The sequence below is a fragment of the Lynx rufus genome, unplaced genomic scaffold, assembly GCF_022079265.1.
Source record: "Lynx rufus isolate CCGP_SWC_20201006 ecotype Redwood Valley unplaced genomic scaffold, mLynRuf1.p SCAF_7, whole genome shotgun sequence".
NCBI lineage: Eukaryota > Metazoa > Chordata > Mammalia > Carnivora > Felidae > Lynx > Lynx rufus.
In genome coordinates, this window is record NW_025814889.1 from 73,426,933 (window position 1) to 73,445,026 (window position 18,094).

Sequence of the window (18,094 nt, forward strand, 5' to 3'; positions counted from 1 at the left end):
TTCACTTGATGATTTGTTGCGCCCGCTTTTCATGCATCTTGCAAATAACCAAATGATCTATAATAATTTTATGTGGGGGAAGTCTTCCTGCAACCATAAGAGTCAAGTTTTTCCAGTTCTTTGCTTCAGTTGGAAACTAAAGAGTCATGAGACAAAAGATCAATTATCCCTGAATCACTATAATTAAAAGTCAACTGAATTCTAGGAATGGTAGATTGAATACAAGAACTTACTCCTGCTCCCTCCTAAGAGCATGAGAGGACAATAATAACAAAATTTCAGAACTGGAAAGCAGACAAAGCTGAACCTTAAATTAGCAGTGGAGAAAGCCAAGACCAATCTAATTTTCACCACAGAATTCTCAAAAGGCCCTGAGGGCATTACTGGAAATAGGGAACACTGGAAGGGATGAGCTAGAATAAAGGGGATCTTCAAGAGATAGTGAGATTCCCCAGACCAGGCCCCTGTTCTGTAAAGCTATGATTGCTCCCCCTCCATCTGGCAGAAGTATATATGTGAAGATACATTCTCTAGAAAGTATAAAATATAGGTCTCTGGGTGAGGGACTCAATACAACTTGTTGGGGAGTGGGTACTGTCATGAAAGCTGGGATTCGGTGAACACATGCAAGTGAGATATTCACCACAAGCCCTACCCCCACCTTGGTTCCCAGAAAGATGGCAGAAATGCTCAGACCCTCCGGCAGGAGACAGGAAGATGCTGGGCAATCTGAAACAGCGAAAGAGTTACTGACACTGGTGGTTCCCCAAGTAAAGGGCTGTAGACAACCCTTTTAAGTGAAGCTATTGCCAACAAGCTCCCACTCACCTGTGCCGGGCTTGAATTAGGCTGGTTTCCCCCATCCCTTATTTTTAAATATAACAGACAAAGAAGGACCACCTGATATCTGAGGAAGGATTCCAAAATGAAAGATAGAGTCTAAAGCCAACAAACAAACCAAAAATGAACTTGCAACAGAGATACAATCAGCACAATTCAGACTGTGGGACCTCTATAGGACAAATGGCCCAGTTTCTTCAACAAATATATGGAATAGAATACAAAGGAGAGAGAGAATTGGGGGAACCTATAGATTAAAAGAAATTAGAACACATGTCAACCAATTGCACTATATGGACTTTATCTGAGTACTGATTTGGAAAATCCAATTGGTTTTTTTAAAATGAGATAAACAGGCGATTCAAATATTGTTTGGCTATTTGATGATATTAAGGAACTGTTGATAATTTTTAGGTACAGCTATTATGGTTATGTTTTAGTAGTCTATTATATATGTATGTATATATATATATACATACATACATATATATACACACACACATATATATGCAATACATATATATATGTAATAAATATACATATGTATACATATGTAATACATACATATATGTAATACACATATATATATATAATGAGAAATATACTGAAATATTTATGGATGAAATGATATGAGAGCTGGGATTTGCTTTGAGAGAATCTAGGTGAGGTGGATGATTAAATAAGTGAGGCCAGGAGATGACGGGAACATGGGAATCTCATACTATTCTTTCTACTTTATGTTCAAAATTTTTCGTAAAAGAGGAAAACTGTCATTAGAATCCTTGGAGAATACACTGAAATCATAAAACAAAATAATAGAATATCAAAAAAGAACATTCCAAGAATTTTTTAAAAGCTCCTGTAGGGGCGCCTGGGTGGCGCAGTCGGTTAAGCGTCCGACTTCAGCCAGGTCACGATCTCGCGGTCCGTGAGTTCGAGCCCCGCGTCAGGCTCTGGGCTGATGGCTCAGAGCCTGGAGCCTGTTTCCGATTCTGTGTCTCCCTCTCTCTCTGCCCCTCCCCCGTTCATGCTCTGTCTCTCTCTGTCCCAAAAATAAATAAACGTTGAAAAAAAAAAAATTTAAAAAAAAAAAAAAGCTCCTGTAAATAAAAAAATAATAACAGAAATAATATTCAGTAAAGAGCTGGGAAAAAATTTTCCAGAAACTACACATATTCCAGAAACTACAGAGAAAAATTATCAAAATGAAAATTTAAGAAAAGAATAAAAATTAGAGGACAAGTCCAGAAAGGTCCAGAATCTGGGGAGTAGTTCCAGAAAGAGTAAAAAGGGGAAAGAGGAGGAAGAAATTCATTAACACAATAGTGTATAAGAAAATGTCCCCTGGGGCACCTGGGTGGCTCAGTCAGTTAGGCTTCCTACTTTGGCTCAGGTCATGATCTCACAGTTTTTGAGTACAAGCCCATGTCAGGCTCTGTGCTGACAGCTCAGAGCCTGGAGCCTGTTTCAGATTCTGTGTCTCCCTCTCTCTCTCTGTCCCTCCCTCCCTAGCCTCTGTCTCTCTCTCTCAAAAATAGATAAATGTTAAAAACATATTAGAAAATGTCCCCAAACTGAAGACCATGAACTTCCAAAAGAAAAGGATGTACCAACAGCCTGACACAATGGATGAAAACAGGCCCACATCAAGACACATCACTGTAAAGCTGCAGAACATGGGGGACAAAGAGATTCAACAAATTTCCAGAAACAAAATAAAATAAAACAAAAACCCTGGCTATACAAGGACCGGGAATCAGGAGGATATGGGACTTCACGCCAGAAGAGACCGGAAAACAAGGGAGCAATACGTTCAAAATTCTGAAAGGAACTTACTGCCAATATAGAGTTCTATATCCAGCCAAACTGCCAATCAAAGGTGAAGTCAGAATAAAGTCATGTTGCAGACATGGAGGCCTCAAAAAATTATTTCTATTCATCCCTTCTCAGCAACAAAAGGAAGAACATTCAGAAAGAGGAAGAAATGGAACATGGGGAACAAGGGAAGGGATCTAGCAGAGAAGAGAGGTGAAGGGGATTCCCAGAATGGTGACAAAGAGAGATTCCAAACTAAAAGTCTGTTCTCTCTGTCTTGGTTCCCTCATCCATCAAGCAGGGAAGTACTAATAGGACCTATCTCACAAACTTGCAAGGATTCAGCAGAGAACACTTAAGAATAGTACCTGCTACAAAGTAAGAGCTGCAAGAGTTGCTGTTGTTACCACCATCAAAGAATGGACGCTTCACTATGTTAAACATAGAACTAACTACTTGATATACTGCAGTAACTAAAAAAAAAAAAAAAAGAAAAGAAAAAGTAAATCAATGTAAAACACATTTCTGAGCTGAACATATTTCCAGCTTTGGAATAACTAAAATTAGTCACAGAACCATAGGGTTTCGGAGGTTGGCAGGGTTCTGAGATTTTTCTAGGGCAATTTCCTTGTTTTACAGAATAGGAAACTGAAGCTCAGAGTGGCCAAGTCACTTGCTTAAGACTACACAGCCATTTAGAAGAGGAATTGGGACTAGCAGTCAGGTGTCTCCTGCCACTGCTCTGAAAACCACAAGCGCAGCTGCACAAGCCACCCCGTGGCATCGTCAGAGAGTCAGAATTCCACAGATACCAATAAAAAAATCGCCAGAGAAATATTTTGTCCAACTCTTATCATTTTACCCTAAAACCTGGCACCTGGCTCAAGATATACATAAACAGAAAGGCTACATAGAAAGATCCACCCAGGGCAATAAAGAGAAGAGGCTACAGTTGGATTTACTGAGTTGGATGGACAATAAAGAAGAAATGCATTGAATTTACTGTCCTATACAGAGTTTTAAGTCTAGGAAGGACATCTTTAGTGATTTACACATAACAGTATTAATCCCTAGAGGCGCCTGGGTGGCTCAGTTGGTCGAGCGTCTGACTTCGGCTCAGGTCAAGATCTCGCAGTTCACGAGTTCCATGAGTTTGAGCCCCGCATCGGGCTCTGTGCTGAGAGCTCAGAGCCTGAAGCCTGCTTCGGATTCTGTGTCTCCCTCTCTCTCTGCCCCTCCCCAGCTAGTGCTCTATCTCTCAAAAATAAATAAAAACATTTTTTTTTTTAATTTATAAAGAGTATTAATCCCTACTGCTACTGACCAGTATGGCACAGCATGGCTGGACATCACTGATCCCTGAGTAATGGAATGGGTAACAATGTACTTTCACTGCAGTTTTCTAAGTCTTTCTAAAGGTATATACACAATTTGTAGGATTACTAGCCATTTCGGTCACTGCTTCCAAGCATAGATGATGCTCCTATCTAAACGACCCAGGGATACAGACTACTCAGCAAGGCCAACAAAGACGTGAGTGTAGTCTTGTGGGGAAAAGGCTGGAAGAAGAGAATGTCCTCCTTGCCTCATCAGGCAAAACACCCCTGACACTCCTTAGAGGTTTGAGAAGGGAATCAGGCTGGGTGAGAATTTTCCTGGTATAAATTCTATGTCTGTTTTCATCTTGTTCCAACTAAAAATAAGCTCTCTGTACATTTGCAGAAAATCCCATTCAACAGTGTGAGAAAAAGTTATTTAAAAACAAAATTGCCTAATTTCTTTTAACTAACTCTCAGAGAAAAGTACATGCTAATTTCTCATCTGTGCTTCTTGGCTATTTATTACAAACAAATTTACAATCACCTTTGGATATAGTACATGTTCCACTGCAATCCAAACACCGAAGTGGTGAGTGGTTGGATTAAATACCTCTTAATATTTTGACCTTTTAGCTGAGATTTAAAATGACAGGTAAAGAATCCAAAAATACCAAAAAATGCTATCTTGAAATCTTTTAATCCTTTTTATAAATGCTTATTTTGGTGTTTTTGATTAATGAAAAGATTTTCTCCTTCCACTTTCTTATAAACATTAGGTGCAACTTGGAAAATCATTCCAATAAACAATATAAAAGTATGTACTCACAACTTAGCCAAGTTAGTAAAAACATAAAATGAAATAAAAACTACTTGGAAATATTTCCAGTGTCTTCTGTACATGAACAGGAACATACAGAAAATACAGTTTTAAAATGGAAATTACACCACTGTCAACACTCACAGAAAAAGTAGAATTCCGGTGTTTGCCAGGGCAAAGGCGAGTCCCAAAATCCCACTGCCCATAATGGCATTGCTTAGGTTAAAAACAGACATGCCTAAGGAGGTTGTTCCTGGAATCTAAACACAGAGACAAACATAAGCAAAACCATCCCCAAGAAAGTTCATCATGTCAAAGTCTTTAAAGCACTATTAGGAACCAGTGCAGAAATAAAATTCAAGAAATACTTGTTTAGTGGTCTGGTTATTTTCCAAAATGGGTTTCAGGAGAAAACACACAGGGTCCATGGAATATCCTGGGGAATATAAATAGCTATACTTTTGGTAGGATGCTACGTGCATTAAAAACACCTGTCCCAATTTATGGGATTCAAACAAATAAGCAAACTTTATTATAATGACACTTACATAGTCATCACATTTCTTTTTTTCCAAGTGGCTGTTAGTGAGACTTCTTCTACTTTCGCGATCAGAAATAAATTTGCTGTAAAGACATGCAGAATAATTTAATTTCACAATAATTGAAGGTTAACATTATTACTTATCAAAACATCACACAGGGAAAGTTATCAGTCAATTACTTAAGAGTTTACAGCCCTATTCAACCACCTGTTTTATTTTGCTTTGTCCCTTGCCAGTATTAGTTGTTTACACTCTTGTTTTACCAAGTAAACTATGAGTGTCCCAAGGGCAGATACTTTGCCTCATTTGTTTTTAATTTTTTTTTAATGTTTATTTATTTTTGACACAGAGACAGAGCATGAGCAGGGGAGGGGCAGAGAGAGAGGGAGACACAGAATCCGAAGCAGGCTCCAGGCTCTGTGCTGACAGCTCGAACTCACAGACCACGAGACCATGACCTGAGCCGAAGTCGGACGCTCAACTGACTGAGCCACCCAGGGGCCCCACCTCATTTGTTTTTATACCCCTCACTGTACTTACTACAAAACACTATTAACAGCAGGTGCTCATCCTGAGATGAAATGAAAGACAACCCTAAATCAAAAAGAACTATAATCTCGAATCATTCAGATTCGAATCATTCAATACTAATAAATGACTATACACGATACAAGTTAACTTTTATGTAGATTTTTCTCCAACTGAAAATTAGGTAATGTCAAGGATACTATAAAGCTGGCATTTATTTTTTTAAATGATTATTTATTTTTGAGAGTGGGGGAGGGGCAAAGACAGAGAGAGAGAGAGAGAGAGAGAGAGAGAGGCAGAGGAGACAGAGGGTCCAAAGTGGGCTCTGCACTGACAGCAGAGAGCCTGATGTGGGGTTCGAACTCACAAACCATGAGACCATGAGTCGGATGCTTAACCAACAGCCACCCAGATGCCCTATAAAGCTGGCATTTAAAAGAATACTGGAGCGGCGCCTGGGTGATTCAGTTGGTTAAGCGTTTGACTCTTGATTTTGGCTCAGGGCATGATCTCAAGGTTTGTGAGTTCGAGCCTTGTGCTGGGCTCCTAGCTAACAGCCTGCTTGGGATTCTCTCTCTCCCTCTCTCTACCCCTCCCCCACTCACACACACACTCTCTCTCTCAAAATACATAAAAACATTAAAAATAAAAACAGGGGCGCCTGTGGGGCTCAGTTGGTTAAGCGTCTGACTTTGGCTCAGGTCATGACCTGGCAGTCCGAGGGTTCAAGCCCCATGTCAGGCTCTGTGCTGATAGCTCAGAGCCTGGAGCCTGCTTCAGATTCTGTTTGTGTCTCTCTCTGCCCCTTCCCTGCTCATGCTCTGTCTCTCTCTTAAAAATAAAAAAAAAAAAACTTGACCCTCCCCCACTCATGCTCTGTCTCTCTCTGTCTCAAAAATAAAAAAATAAAATAAATTAAAAAAAAAAAAAAGAGGGGCGCCTGGGTGGCTCAGTCGGTTAAGCAGCCGACTTCAGCTCAGGTCATGATCTATGACGGACTCTTGGTCCATGAGTTCGAGCCCCGCCCTCGTCGGACTCTGTGCTGACAGTGCGGAGCCTGGAGCCTGTTTCAGATTCTGTGTCTCCCTCTCTCTCTCTGACCCTCCCCCACTCATGCTCTGTCTCTCTCTGTCTCAACAATAAATAAACGTTAAAAAGTAAATAAATAAAACTTTAAAAAATTAATAAATAAAATTTTAAAAAGTATGTTTTAAGAAATTGAAGCAGAAATTCAAAAAGCTCTAAGAATCATCAAATATATTCAGGGTTAATATGAGAACTTTATGGCCTAAATTTCTAATTAAAAAAGAAAATTCTCCATTAAGAAAACAAATGTTATTATTGTCAAAGAAAGGGCCATTCATAGGTAAACTGTTGTATGTATTAGTAAAACACGTTAGGGATGCTTTTAGGCTCTCCTGAAAATGTCATTGTCCGGTCTCAGCAAGAACTAGTCACAGTGAATTTTTTCACTAATAAACATGAAGCCGCTTGAACTGGACTATTTTCAAGCAGGTATCTTTAAACCGTACACTAGATTTTCATAAGCTGTTTTGAATGATGTGGTATTTCACAATAAAACATTTTTAAATGAAAGACAGATATCATCAATGTTGGTTTACTATAGCTACCTACCTTTTTGATCTTTAATCTAAGAGGTCTGGCTTTTCCCTGGCATTACTTCTCCAAGTTTGCTTCATTTTGCCCTGACAAACTAAAGACAAGCAATATACATACTATAAACTTCCTCTGGGACCATCACCTCATATAAGCAGCACAATCTCTGGCTTATTCCCTTCAGCATCTGCCTGTGTCTACAACCTGTCCAGTTACCGTGAGAGAGCGAAAGGAGGTAGAAGGAAACCTCGGTCTCCTGAAACTCAGGAGAAACTGTGCCACTAAAACCAGAATAGGTTTGACTGTGCAAACCTGAGATGAGATCAGGAATCCAGAGAAGGAAGCGCTTCTTCTATTGGGTGGGACTAGCCAGAGGAAACTTAAAGGCAGACGCCTAAGAAATAGTATTGCAGGCTCTTAGCAAGAGAACGACATAATGAAAGTATCTTTGGAGACCAATCTGGCAGCTGGATAGCATTGTTATTAATGATTGGTGTGGCCCTTCTTTTGTCCTTAACATTTTAAATCTTTACACAGAACTGAGGTTTACGGATCTGGCTGAAGAGGGGCAAGGGAAAGGTGTCTTCCTTTTCACACAGGCAGCCCAAAGAAAGTGGGTGCTGGACTTGCCAGGGTGAAATGGACTCCTATTTAGCGTTGCTATTAAGTAAAAGGCTCTATTTAATCAGGTTAATTTTAATAACTCAATTCTAACCAAATCTTCATCTAGAAGCATTCTCATTTGCCTTTCTTGTGGAGGGACCTGTTTTCCAAATAGAATTTCCATTATTTTTTTAATGTTTACTTATTTATTTTGAGAGAGAGAGAGAGCGCGTGTGCGCAAGTGAGCACACAAGCAGGGTAGGGGCAGAGAGAGAGAGAGAGAGAGGGAGAGAGAGAATCCCAAGCAGGCTCCGTGCCATCAGCACAGAACCCAATGCAGGGCTTGAACTCACAAACCATGAGATCATGACCTGAGCTGAAATAGAGTCAGATGCTTAACTGACTGAGCCACCCAGGTGCCCCCAAGAATTTCTATTATTTTTAAGTCAAAAGAAAAACCCCAACATTTTCAAAGAAACCAAACCAAACACCGATAAAACACCTGTGACAGCAGATCTAAGTTCCTAGCCTGGCGGCACTCAGAGCTGGTGGCAGAGGACTGGTGGGCAGGGGATGGGCCGCAGACACCTTGACACCAGGGGCCTTCAGTAGGGTCAGATATTGTGCAACGTAAAAGGATAAAGAATAAAGTCCCTGCATGATTGCTGGGTCTTTCTTACGGAACTTCTACAGGGGGAGTATGATAAACTGACATACAGTAGCAAGTAACCATTAAAAAGCACATTAGAAAACACTGTGTATCAAGTGTCTCCCTGATTCTGCCTCTTCCAGTCTACTTTCTGCGGAGGTTAGGTTTAATAGGTTTTCCCAAAAATCTTCACTGGCTCCCCCACTGAAAAAGCTTCAAGTACAGATTCCCTGTACTGCTTAATTTAATTTTGTCTCAATGTCCCAATCTTAGCTCCCCCTGCTTCTCAAAATGATCTTCCCAAGAGGGGTGAGGCCTGAGACAAGACCAGTGCATTTTGAGAACAGAGACTGAAAACTCTGAAAAACAAGTACAGTTGACCCTTGAACAACACAGGGGTTAAGAATGCTGACCTCCTGTGCAGTTGGAAATCTGTGGGGAAACAGGTTTTGCTTACATAAATGGGTTAGAAGTTTAGGACAGAAAGCCGCCACCATGGGGCAAAAGCACCCAAGGTTAGCTAGCAAGATACTATAATGGGATCACGAGTAACTTGTTATATCACTTGCAGGAAATTACTTTCCATCTGATGCCAATATACTATTGTGCTTTGATCACAAACTCCACTTGCCCCCCAGACCCTTTGCTTCTTACACACATAAGTTAATGATTACTGTCTGACTGTTTTCTCCATGCTCACGTGTGTAATATCTGGTTTTCTTCATGCTCACCATGTGGGTAATATCCTGTGACCTCAATAAATACGGAGACAAAACACCTGTTTGGGGCTCTTGTCTCCTCCCTGACATTAGCCTCTCTTGTATTCAATTCTGCATCTGTTCTCTTTCTGGACAAGAGGGCACTCCAGACTCATAGTCTGCAACAGAAATCCACGTATCACTTTTGACTCCCCCAACACTTAACTAGTAATAGCCTACTGGAAGAATTACTGATAACACAAACAATTGATTACACATACTTTGTATGTTACATGTATTATATACTGTATTCTTACACTGAAGTGAGCTAGAGAAAAGAAAACTGTATTAAGAAAATTATTTCCGGGGTGTCTGGGTGGCTCAGTCAGTTAAGCGTCTGACTCGTGGCTTTGGCTCAGGTCATGATCCCACAGTTTGTGAGTTCGAGCCCTGCATCAGGCTCTGCACTGACAGTGTGGAGCCTGCTTGGGATTCTCTCTCTGTCCCTCTCTCTCTGCCCCTCCCCTGCTCTCTCTCTCTCTTTCTCTCAAAAACAAATAAAAACTTCTAAAAAATAAAAAAAAAAATTATTGCCAGTACTGTACTGTATTTGCTAAAAAAATTGGACCCGTGCAGTTCAAACCTGTGTTGTTCGAGGGTCAACTATAGTCGGAATCCACTCTCTCTTCAGGAGACCCTCCTCTCAGCCAGTGCAGTTCTGCCTGTTCAAAATACATTTTTTTCTTTTTTTAAGATTTTAAAAAGTTTATTTATTTATTTATTTAGAGAGACAAATAGAGAGAGACTGCAGGAGGGGCAGAGAGAGACAGAGGCAGAGACAGAAGCCCAAGCAGGCTCTGCACTGATAGCACAGAGACTGACACAGGGCTCAAACTCAAGAACCTTGATATCATGACCTGAGCTGAAATCAAGAGCTGGACACTTAACTGACTGAGCCACCCAGGCACCCCTGTCCTCCCAGTTCAAAGCCCTCATCTTCCATGAGTCTTCTTATACTCTGGTCTGAATGGAGTTTTCTGACTCTGACCTATTTACTATTTTTCTGTGGCACAGACTGAGCCATGAGGTCACTTTTCATCCCGAGCGGTTATGTGGTGTCCTCACTCCCTCTCCTTCCAAATGTACCTGCCCATGCAGTAGCAACTCAGAAGACCCTTCACAAACCAAATATGCATCTTCTTTTTAGGAATTATGGAGTAGCTTAGGCTGCAGGGAAATCTAGCTCAGTAAGAATGAAGTACTGAAAGAACGCCTCTTTATTCTCTTTGTGTTGTTCCAAAATGTTCTCCTCTTTCTCTTTATATCTTTGTATTTCTGTAAACTATTTTCTAAAAACAAATAAAGCCAACCTTTTTTTGTAATGGAAAAGTCTATTCAAAATAACTAGGTCATGCAGCTTATCACAAGTTTCTGTTATCTCACCATTTAAAAAATGCAATTGCGTGTTAAAAAGCACTGACCTCTGGCAAAGAAACTGAAATAAAATTTCTATTTACTGACTTAAAAATGGGCTATGGGCAAGGGTGTCTTTGACATGTGGTCTCAGATGATAAAGGTATTATTTAAAAAAGAGTTTCCACAGGGTCGGTCTGTACCCACAAAGCAGAATTCAACCAACTCTTAGGTAGCCAATTGTTCTGCAAACAAAACAAAACAAAACAAAAACCTACAGTGTCTGTCGTGGTGACCTTCAATAGACAAAGCCTTAAAGAGGATGTAGGCGTTATACTGAGGTAGTGTGAAAGGACGAGAGAAACATAGAACAGTTATTTAAAACCAAAAATAAATCGGCAACAACAACAATCCAGTTAAGGATGGGTTGTACAACAAGAAGAAAATCTTCCTATTGTAATCTCCACCAATCAGGTTCTTACTAGATTATAGTGTTTCATTTGAAGATTCGTCACACAAAAGGGATGAGTGGTTGAACTTAAATGACCTTTGTGAGTTCCTTCCCTGAAATGTTAACAATCTATTAAAAAGGAAAAGAAAAAAAGAACAAGAGCAAAGAAGCAGGTAACAAAGAGACTGGAAAACATGAAAGAATGAAAGACACAGGAAGGCATTTCAAGAGAAGACCGATACAGATGGTCAACGACACATGGAAAGATGATCAACATCACTCATCATCAGGGAAATGCAAATCAAAACCACAATCAGATATCACTCCACACTTGTCAGAATGGCTTAAATTAAAAAACACAAGAAACAATAAGTGTTGGTGAAGATGTGAAAACAAAGGAACCCTCTTGTACTGTTGGTGGGAATGCAAGCTGGTGCAGCCACTGTGGGAAACAGTACAGAAGTTCCTCAAAAAGTTAAAGATAGAAATACCATATGATCCAGTAATTCCACTACCAGGTATTTACCCCAAGAATATGAAAACACTAATTTGAAAAGATATACACACCCCTATGTTTATTGCAGCATTATTTATAATAGCCAAATTATGGAAGCCACCCCAGTATCCATTCACAGATGAATGGATAAAGAAAATGTGGTATATATCTACAATGGAATATTTCTCAGCCACAAAAAAGAATGAAATCTTGCCATTCACTGCAACATGAATGGACCTAGAGGGTATTATGCTAAGTACAACGTCAGTCACTGAAAGACAAATACCATGATTTCACTCATGTGGAATTTAAGTAACAAAACAAATGAATAAAGAAAAAAAGAGACAAAAAAACAGACTCTTAACTATAAAGAACAAACTGATGGTTACCAGAGGGCAGGTGGGTGGGGGGATAGGGGAAATAGGGGACTGGGATCAAAGAGTGCACTTACTGTGATGAGCACTGAGTAATGTACAAAATGTATACAATCGTTGAATCACTATATTGCACGCCTGAAACTAATATTACACTGTATGTTAACTATACTGGAATTAAAAAATAAATTAATGAAAAATTAAAAATAAATAAAGAGAAGACTGAGAAGTAAACAAAGCCTTACTTGATGGGTAAACTCTACTGAAAAGAGAAAAAAAGGAGGGGAAGGAGACTTTAACTGGAACAGGATCCATTAAAGAAAGGAAAGAATTTTCTGACATGAAAACTGAATTCAAGAAGTTATGGAATCTCCTTCCCTAAGGTTTAGACAAGATAATTAAATTTTCAAGGGTCCTTCCAAGTGATACATATTTAGTACATAAATTCTGAAAGATACAGAGGGACCAAAACAAAGGCTAGTACAGGGCATAGTGACAAGAGTTGTCCCAGATTCTTTTAAGAAAAATCTTAGTAAGACACTCAAATTTTGTTAGATGCTTCTAGGGTCATAACAACACTAACTCTACATCGAGATGAGAACAGCAGTAGATAGATATTAAAATACATGAATATGTGCATGGACACAGAATAATCTACTAATATTTCGACAACTTTAACATTTCAACAGCTTTAAGGTAACAATAACCGGCCACCATGCAAAACCTTAAGCAATGCTATTATTCCTTGGGGTGGAGAAGATAGACGTGCTTACCAAAGAAAGAGGGTTGCACTGTTATTGATACATACTTTTCTCATACTAAAAGGCTTACTATTGCCGGACACTGCCAAGTACTTTACATGGGTTTTCTCATCTGTTTTCACAATAATTACACGGGCTAGTACTATTATTAGCTCCATTTCAGAGAAATTAAGTAACTTGACCGAAGTCACATTGCTAACAACTAAAACTGTTGAGCCAGGATTTAAATATGAGCTGGCTGAATGCAGAGCCTGAATTTTAACCTACAAACAGTATAACAGTATTGCATTTAATATTCCCCAACGATCCCATGAGGTAAGGTATTATTATTATCCCTGTCCCACAGGGATGGCACTAAGGTTCGAAGCACCAGACCACACAACATCTATTGATGGAGCCAGGATTCAATACAAGTCTAAATCCAAACCATGCACTAACTGTTCTGTGTGTGTGTGTGTGTGTGTGTGTGTGTGTGTCTTTGTCTGTCTCTCTCTCATTTAATAGATATTTTGTAACATCCACCCTGTACCAGGCACTATTATCATACCATATCATACCATTACAAGGTATAAGAAATAGAAAGATGATTAAGATGGCTCTTTCTCTTAAGCTTACACCTAGAAAGTTTAGAGCTTGCTACTACTAAAGTGTAGTCCATGGATCAACAATAAGGCATCACCTGGGAGCTAGCTGGAAATTAGAATGTCAGGACCCATCCCAGACTTCCTGAACCAGAATCTGCATTTTAACAAGGTTTCCAGGTGTCTCATATGCACGTTAAAATATCACCACTACTGGTCTAGTGGACATTTTGAAAGGAATTGCTGTTTCAGGTATAGTTTTCTATGACTACAACCCAAAAATTAGGGCATGAAAGAAAACAAATGAACTGGAATAAGGGCAGGTGTCCTAATACCAAAATGGCTCTACTCTATTTTTAACTAAACTTAAAAAGACTAGTCTTTTTTTTTTTTAAGTTTATTTTTTTTATTTTTTGAGAGAGACAAAGACAGTGCTAGCTGGGGAGGCGCAGAGAGAGGGAGGAGACAGAGAATCCCAAGCAGGCTCTTCAATGCCAATGCAGGGCCTGATGCAGGGCTTGAACTCATGAAACCATGAGATCATGACCTGTGCCAAAACCAAGAGTCGGATGCTTAACCAACTGAGCCACCAGGTGCCCCAAAAAAGATGATTCTCATAGTATCCTAGTGGGGAGTTTCTGGGCAAAGTTACCAGTTACATGCCAGGTAAGGAGAGACCAACATTTGTTTTCAACATTCTCTCTAGCTTCCTAAAAAGAGGCAGTGTGACCTAAAAACTCACTCCCTTGGGAGTTGGCTCTCTTAGATTCATATAATTGAGCCTACTTTCCTCTCACCAATGTGAAAAAGCCACAAGAAGTGTGAAAGGTATTTAGGTACAGCTTTTGCAGGAATCATGATGGGTGTCTTTTTTGTTTTTTTGTTTTTAATTTGCCTTTTTTTTTTTTTTTGGCTTCTCGTTGTCATATCCTGTTTTTAATTTGAATTGTCCTAGAGCCAGGAATGAAGCAAGATTCATGAACTGTGTCAGTGAAAGAGAGGATATTAAAGAAAAGAAATGCCTCACACTGTATTTGCAGCAGCGGAACCAAATTCCACAAAGCAAGTGGTCAGCACCAGCCAGCTCTCCCGCTGTAGCTGCTTACTGCCTGAGTCACAGCCTGTGAGGAAGTGAGCTCACCCAGGCAAGGTGCCCAAGCCACAGGCGAGAATGGATATTTCCAGTCACTGCAAGCTGTAACCTCCTCAAAAACTTAGTATTTTCAGTTTAGTAAGTACAACATTTAAAGATCTGGCTCAGATTCTAAACTGAATATTATCAATGACTCACTTGAAGGTCCTCCAGGTTTGCACTGCTTTGGGAATGAAGCTTCATTATCAAACCAAAGTGTCCTAGTTGTGAAATGGTTAGAATCCCATGCACCATTAAGTGGAGGTCAGCAGTGACTGCGGGACGCTCCAGGTATACAGAGCTTAAAATAGCACTGGTAGAGTTAAATAAAACCAGTAAAGACGATCTTTTTCATTAATGCCCCAGCATTATAGTCAGAGGCGGCAGGAGAGGAGCAGAACGACAGGGATTTCTCACAGTTCTGCGTGTGCCCTTGGGCAAGTTACTTTATTTCTCGGAGCCTGAGTTTCCTTATTTGTAAAAGGCATTTTTAAACCATCCTTATTTGCAAAAGAATGCATTGCATGATGTTATAAGGAAAAATGGCAATATATGTAAAAACACCTGGTGCTCAAGAAATGGTAATTATTATTGATAATTACTCAGAAGAGGTGCAAGAAGCAAATTTACATCCAACAATAAGAAACATCATAACACAGTGAACTTGGATAATAACGAGGAAGTGTCTGGGTTGCAGACTTAACCTCTAAGAACATTTAAGGAAGGGAAAAAGGGAGATGAGGCAGGGTCGGAATTTCTGAGTTTGTAAATGATGGCAGCTGAGTCCTTTGCTGAACTTCCAACTGTACACCGTATCAGAACACAGAGCAGATTTCCAGAAACACTTTCCACAAAGATGCCTGGTGAGCTGACATGTTTTCATTTTCCTCAATCCCAATTTCCTTCTGACCACCCCCCAAATGTATAGATCGGTGGTGATCCCAATTTCCTTCTGACACCCACCCCCCAAATGTGTAGATCGGTGGTGTTCTAATAAGGGGTCGTGTCTACTCTGCTCTCTTCCCCTGGTCTTTTAGGAGGGCTGCATTCTTCAAGCAAACCACAACACTGAGCCCCAAGCTGGAGAGCGTCCTGCTAAGGGATCTACATATGCTGGCTATAAAATCAGTATGTCAGAGAATGCCTCAGATCACTTTTTTAAAAAAGACACTGGTCCTGGGACACCTGGGTGGTTCAGTTGGTTAAGCGTCTGCACTCAGCTCAGGTCATGATCTCACAGTTCGTGGGTTAGAGCCCTATGTCAGGCCCTGTGCTGACAGATTCTCTCTTCTTTCTCTGCCCCTATACTGCTTGCACTCTCTCTCTCTCTCTCTCAAAATAAATAAATAAATAAATAAACAAACCAAAAAGAAAAAAGACACTGGTCCTACTCTTCTAACTTAAGAAACATAGGACCCGAGAGCTGCAAGGATATGCTGAGGTCACAACTGGGGCCGAGAACTCTGAGGGCAGACTCTTCCCATCTGCCTCCCTACTTTCTCTCACTCGTGCTCTGTTTTCTTTCTGTTTCATGTACTAATTCTCTACTACATTTTCTCAGAGAGCCACTGGGGCTAACCCATTGTTATTATTATTTAAAAGCTGTGTCATAAATGATGCTTGCAATAATGTGTTTGCAGTTTTAAAATGGGAACATTGGCAAATAAGACGTGGACCATTGTTGATTAGTATGTGGGTGAGGGCAGACGAGAGTGTTACACACTCAGATACGGGATGCGGCGAAATTCCAGTAGTCTGTCTAATTCACAAGCACAGAGCTTTGAAAAGTTAGGGCTGGTTGGGGTCCAGTGTATTGACATTTTTTTATTAGACTCAATTGAAAGGATGAATAAATTACTTTCCTATTTGTTTCATCTGCTATTGCATACTGTGCCCAACAGATGTCACATAAGAAATTCAGATTAGATTTTCAAATGGAGCATAACTTTAGTAATGAATAATTCAAGGGAAAAACTGAAAACCAGAATAATATTTTAGAGACATTTCTTTCATTGGATAGAAAGTGTTAGTGGAAAAATACTCACCTATTTATCTGACCATTTTCTACTTCAGTGAAGTCATTGGAATCGTTGCTAATGTTATCATCTTCAGGCACAGTCATGTTTTGCAACTCTGTTAATTCGAGTCCACTTTTGAAATGCATCATGTTTAGAAAGTATCTGTGGTCAAAAAATTAGTCCAAATTCTGCTCTGAGTGTATTACAAAGGGATAGCAGCAAAAATAGAAGCTTGACACCCCTAAAATACAACACAAGAAAACATTATTAAACATATGAATACTGCCACTGATTAAAGATAAACTATTACAAGCAAAAAAAAAAAAGTTTACCGATAATTTAACACATTTTGCTATCTAATGCATTAAAGCAATCTTTGTACATCTAGTTATAGAGGCTTATCTCTAAATTTTATGCCTGTCATAAATCTCTCTCCATCTCAACTACAGAGGGAATCATGTGCTGTAATCTTTGTGTTCACGTTTATAGGAACACCATGTCAGCTGCAGGCAATACCGATGCCCTTTTATGAAACAGTGTGTTTAAAATGAAAGCGACTCAGTTATTTTAGTGCATCTGATCACAGGGCACACACATCGTGGGTGCAGACGACAAAGACACAAAAGCACCTCTGATTTAGCAATCCCAGTTTAATAACAATGCAAATCCTCAATAAATGGCATCATGAGGGATCAACTACCCAACCTGGAGGTCAAGCAGCAAAGGACAAATCTGTGTTTTGAAATTTAGCAAACACTTTATCCATCAACTGCAAGAGATTAAATCAATCTCTTCAATGAAATCACTCCATGTCAGGGAATTAGGGAATTAAAAACTCATACTCTGGGGATTTAGGTTAATCCACCTAAAACTATATTTCCTCTCCAGAAACGAAAGACTTGCAGAGTTCATATTCTCCCCCACATGGATGAGCAGAACTTACATTTCAATGGTGTAGAAGAAGGAAAAGAGTTTCAGACACACAACATCACAAATTAAGAAGCAGATGGCAGAGTGCCTGGGTGGCTCAGTCGGTTATGCAGCCGACTCTTGATTTCAGCTCAGGTCATGATCTCGTGGTCCACGGAGTCAAGCCCTGTGTTGGGCTCTACGCTTAGGATTCTCTTTCTCCCTCTCTCTCTGCCCCTCCCTCGTTCACTCTCTCTCTCAAAATAAATAAATAAACGTTAAAAAAAAAAAAAAAAAAAAGAAACGCAACCTAAAAAGCCAGGTCTATGCACATAGAGGAGCCTCAGCAGGATCATCCCAGTGAGGGGATAGAGACCATGGAATGAAGCAGAATGCCACTAAGTTTGTTCTTCTTTTTACCTCCAATGGTAAACCCTTTTGGATGACATTTTGTCTGATCCTGAATCCTGTAAGATGACGGTAGCCTAGTTAAGAGTCAAAACTCTAGGGGCTCCTAGGTGGCTCAGTTGG

At 39.9% G+C, this 18,094-nt stretch overlaps 1 protein-coding gene across 3 annotated transcripts in view; it reads right to left on the reverse strand.

The window, feature by feature from the left end:
- Positions 1-18,094, reverse strand: part of SLC38A1 (solute carrier family 38 member 1) — a 70,612-nt gene that overhangs the window by 36,862 nt on the left and 15,656 nt on the right. For all 3 annotated transcript variants that reach the window (XM_047065243.1, XM_047065242.1, XM_047065244.1), the window contains exons 3-5: positions 16,682-16,895; positions 5,340-5,415; positions 4,936-5,051 (exon numbers count right to left, since the gene is read on the reverse strand). In XM_047065243.1, the coding sequence (XP_046921199.1) occupies positions 4,936-5,051; positions 5,340-5,415; positions 16,682-16,803 (314 nt within the window). In that variant the 5' untranslated portion in view covers positions 16,804-16,895. The remainder of the gene's footprint in view (positions 1-4,935; positions 5,052-5,339; positions 5,416-16,681; positions 16,896-18,094) is intronic.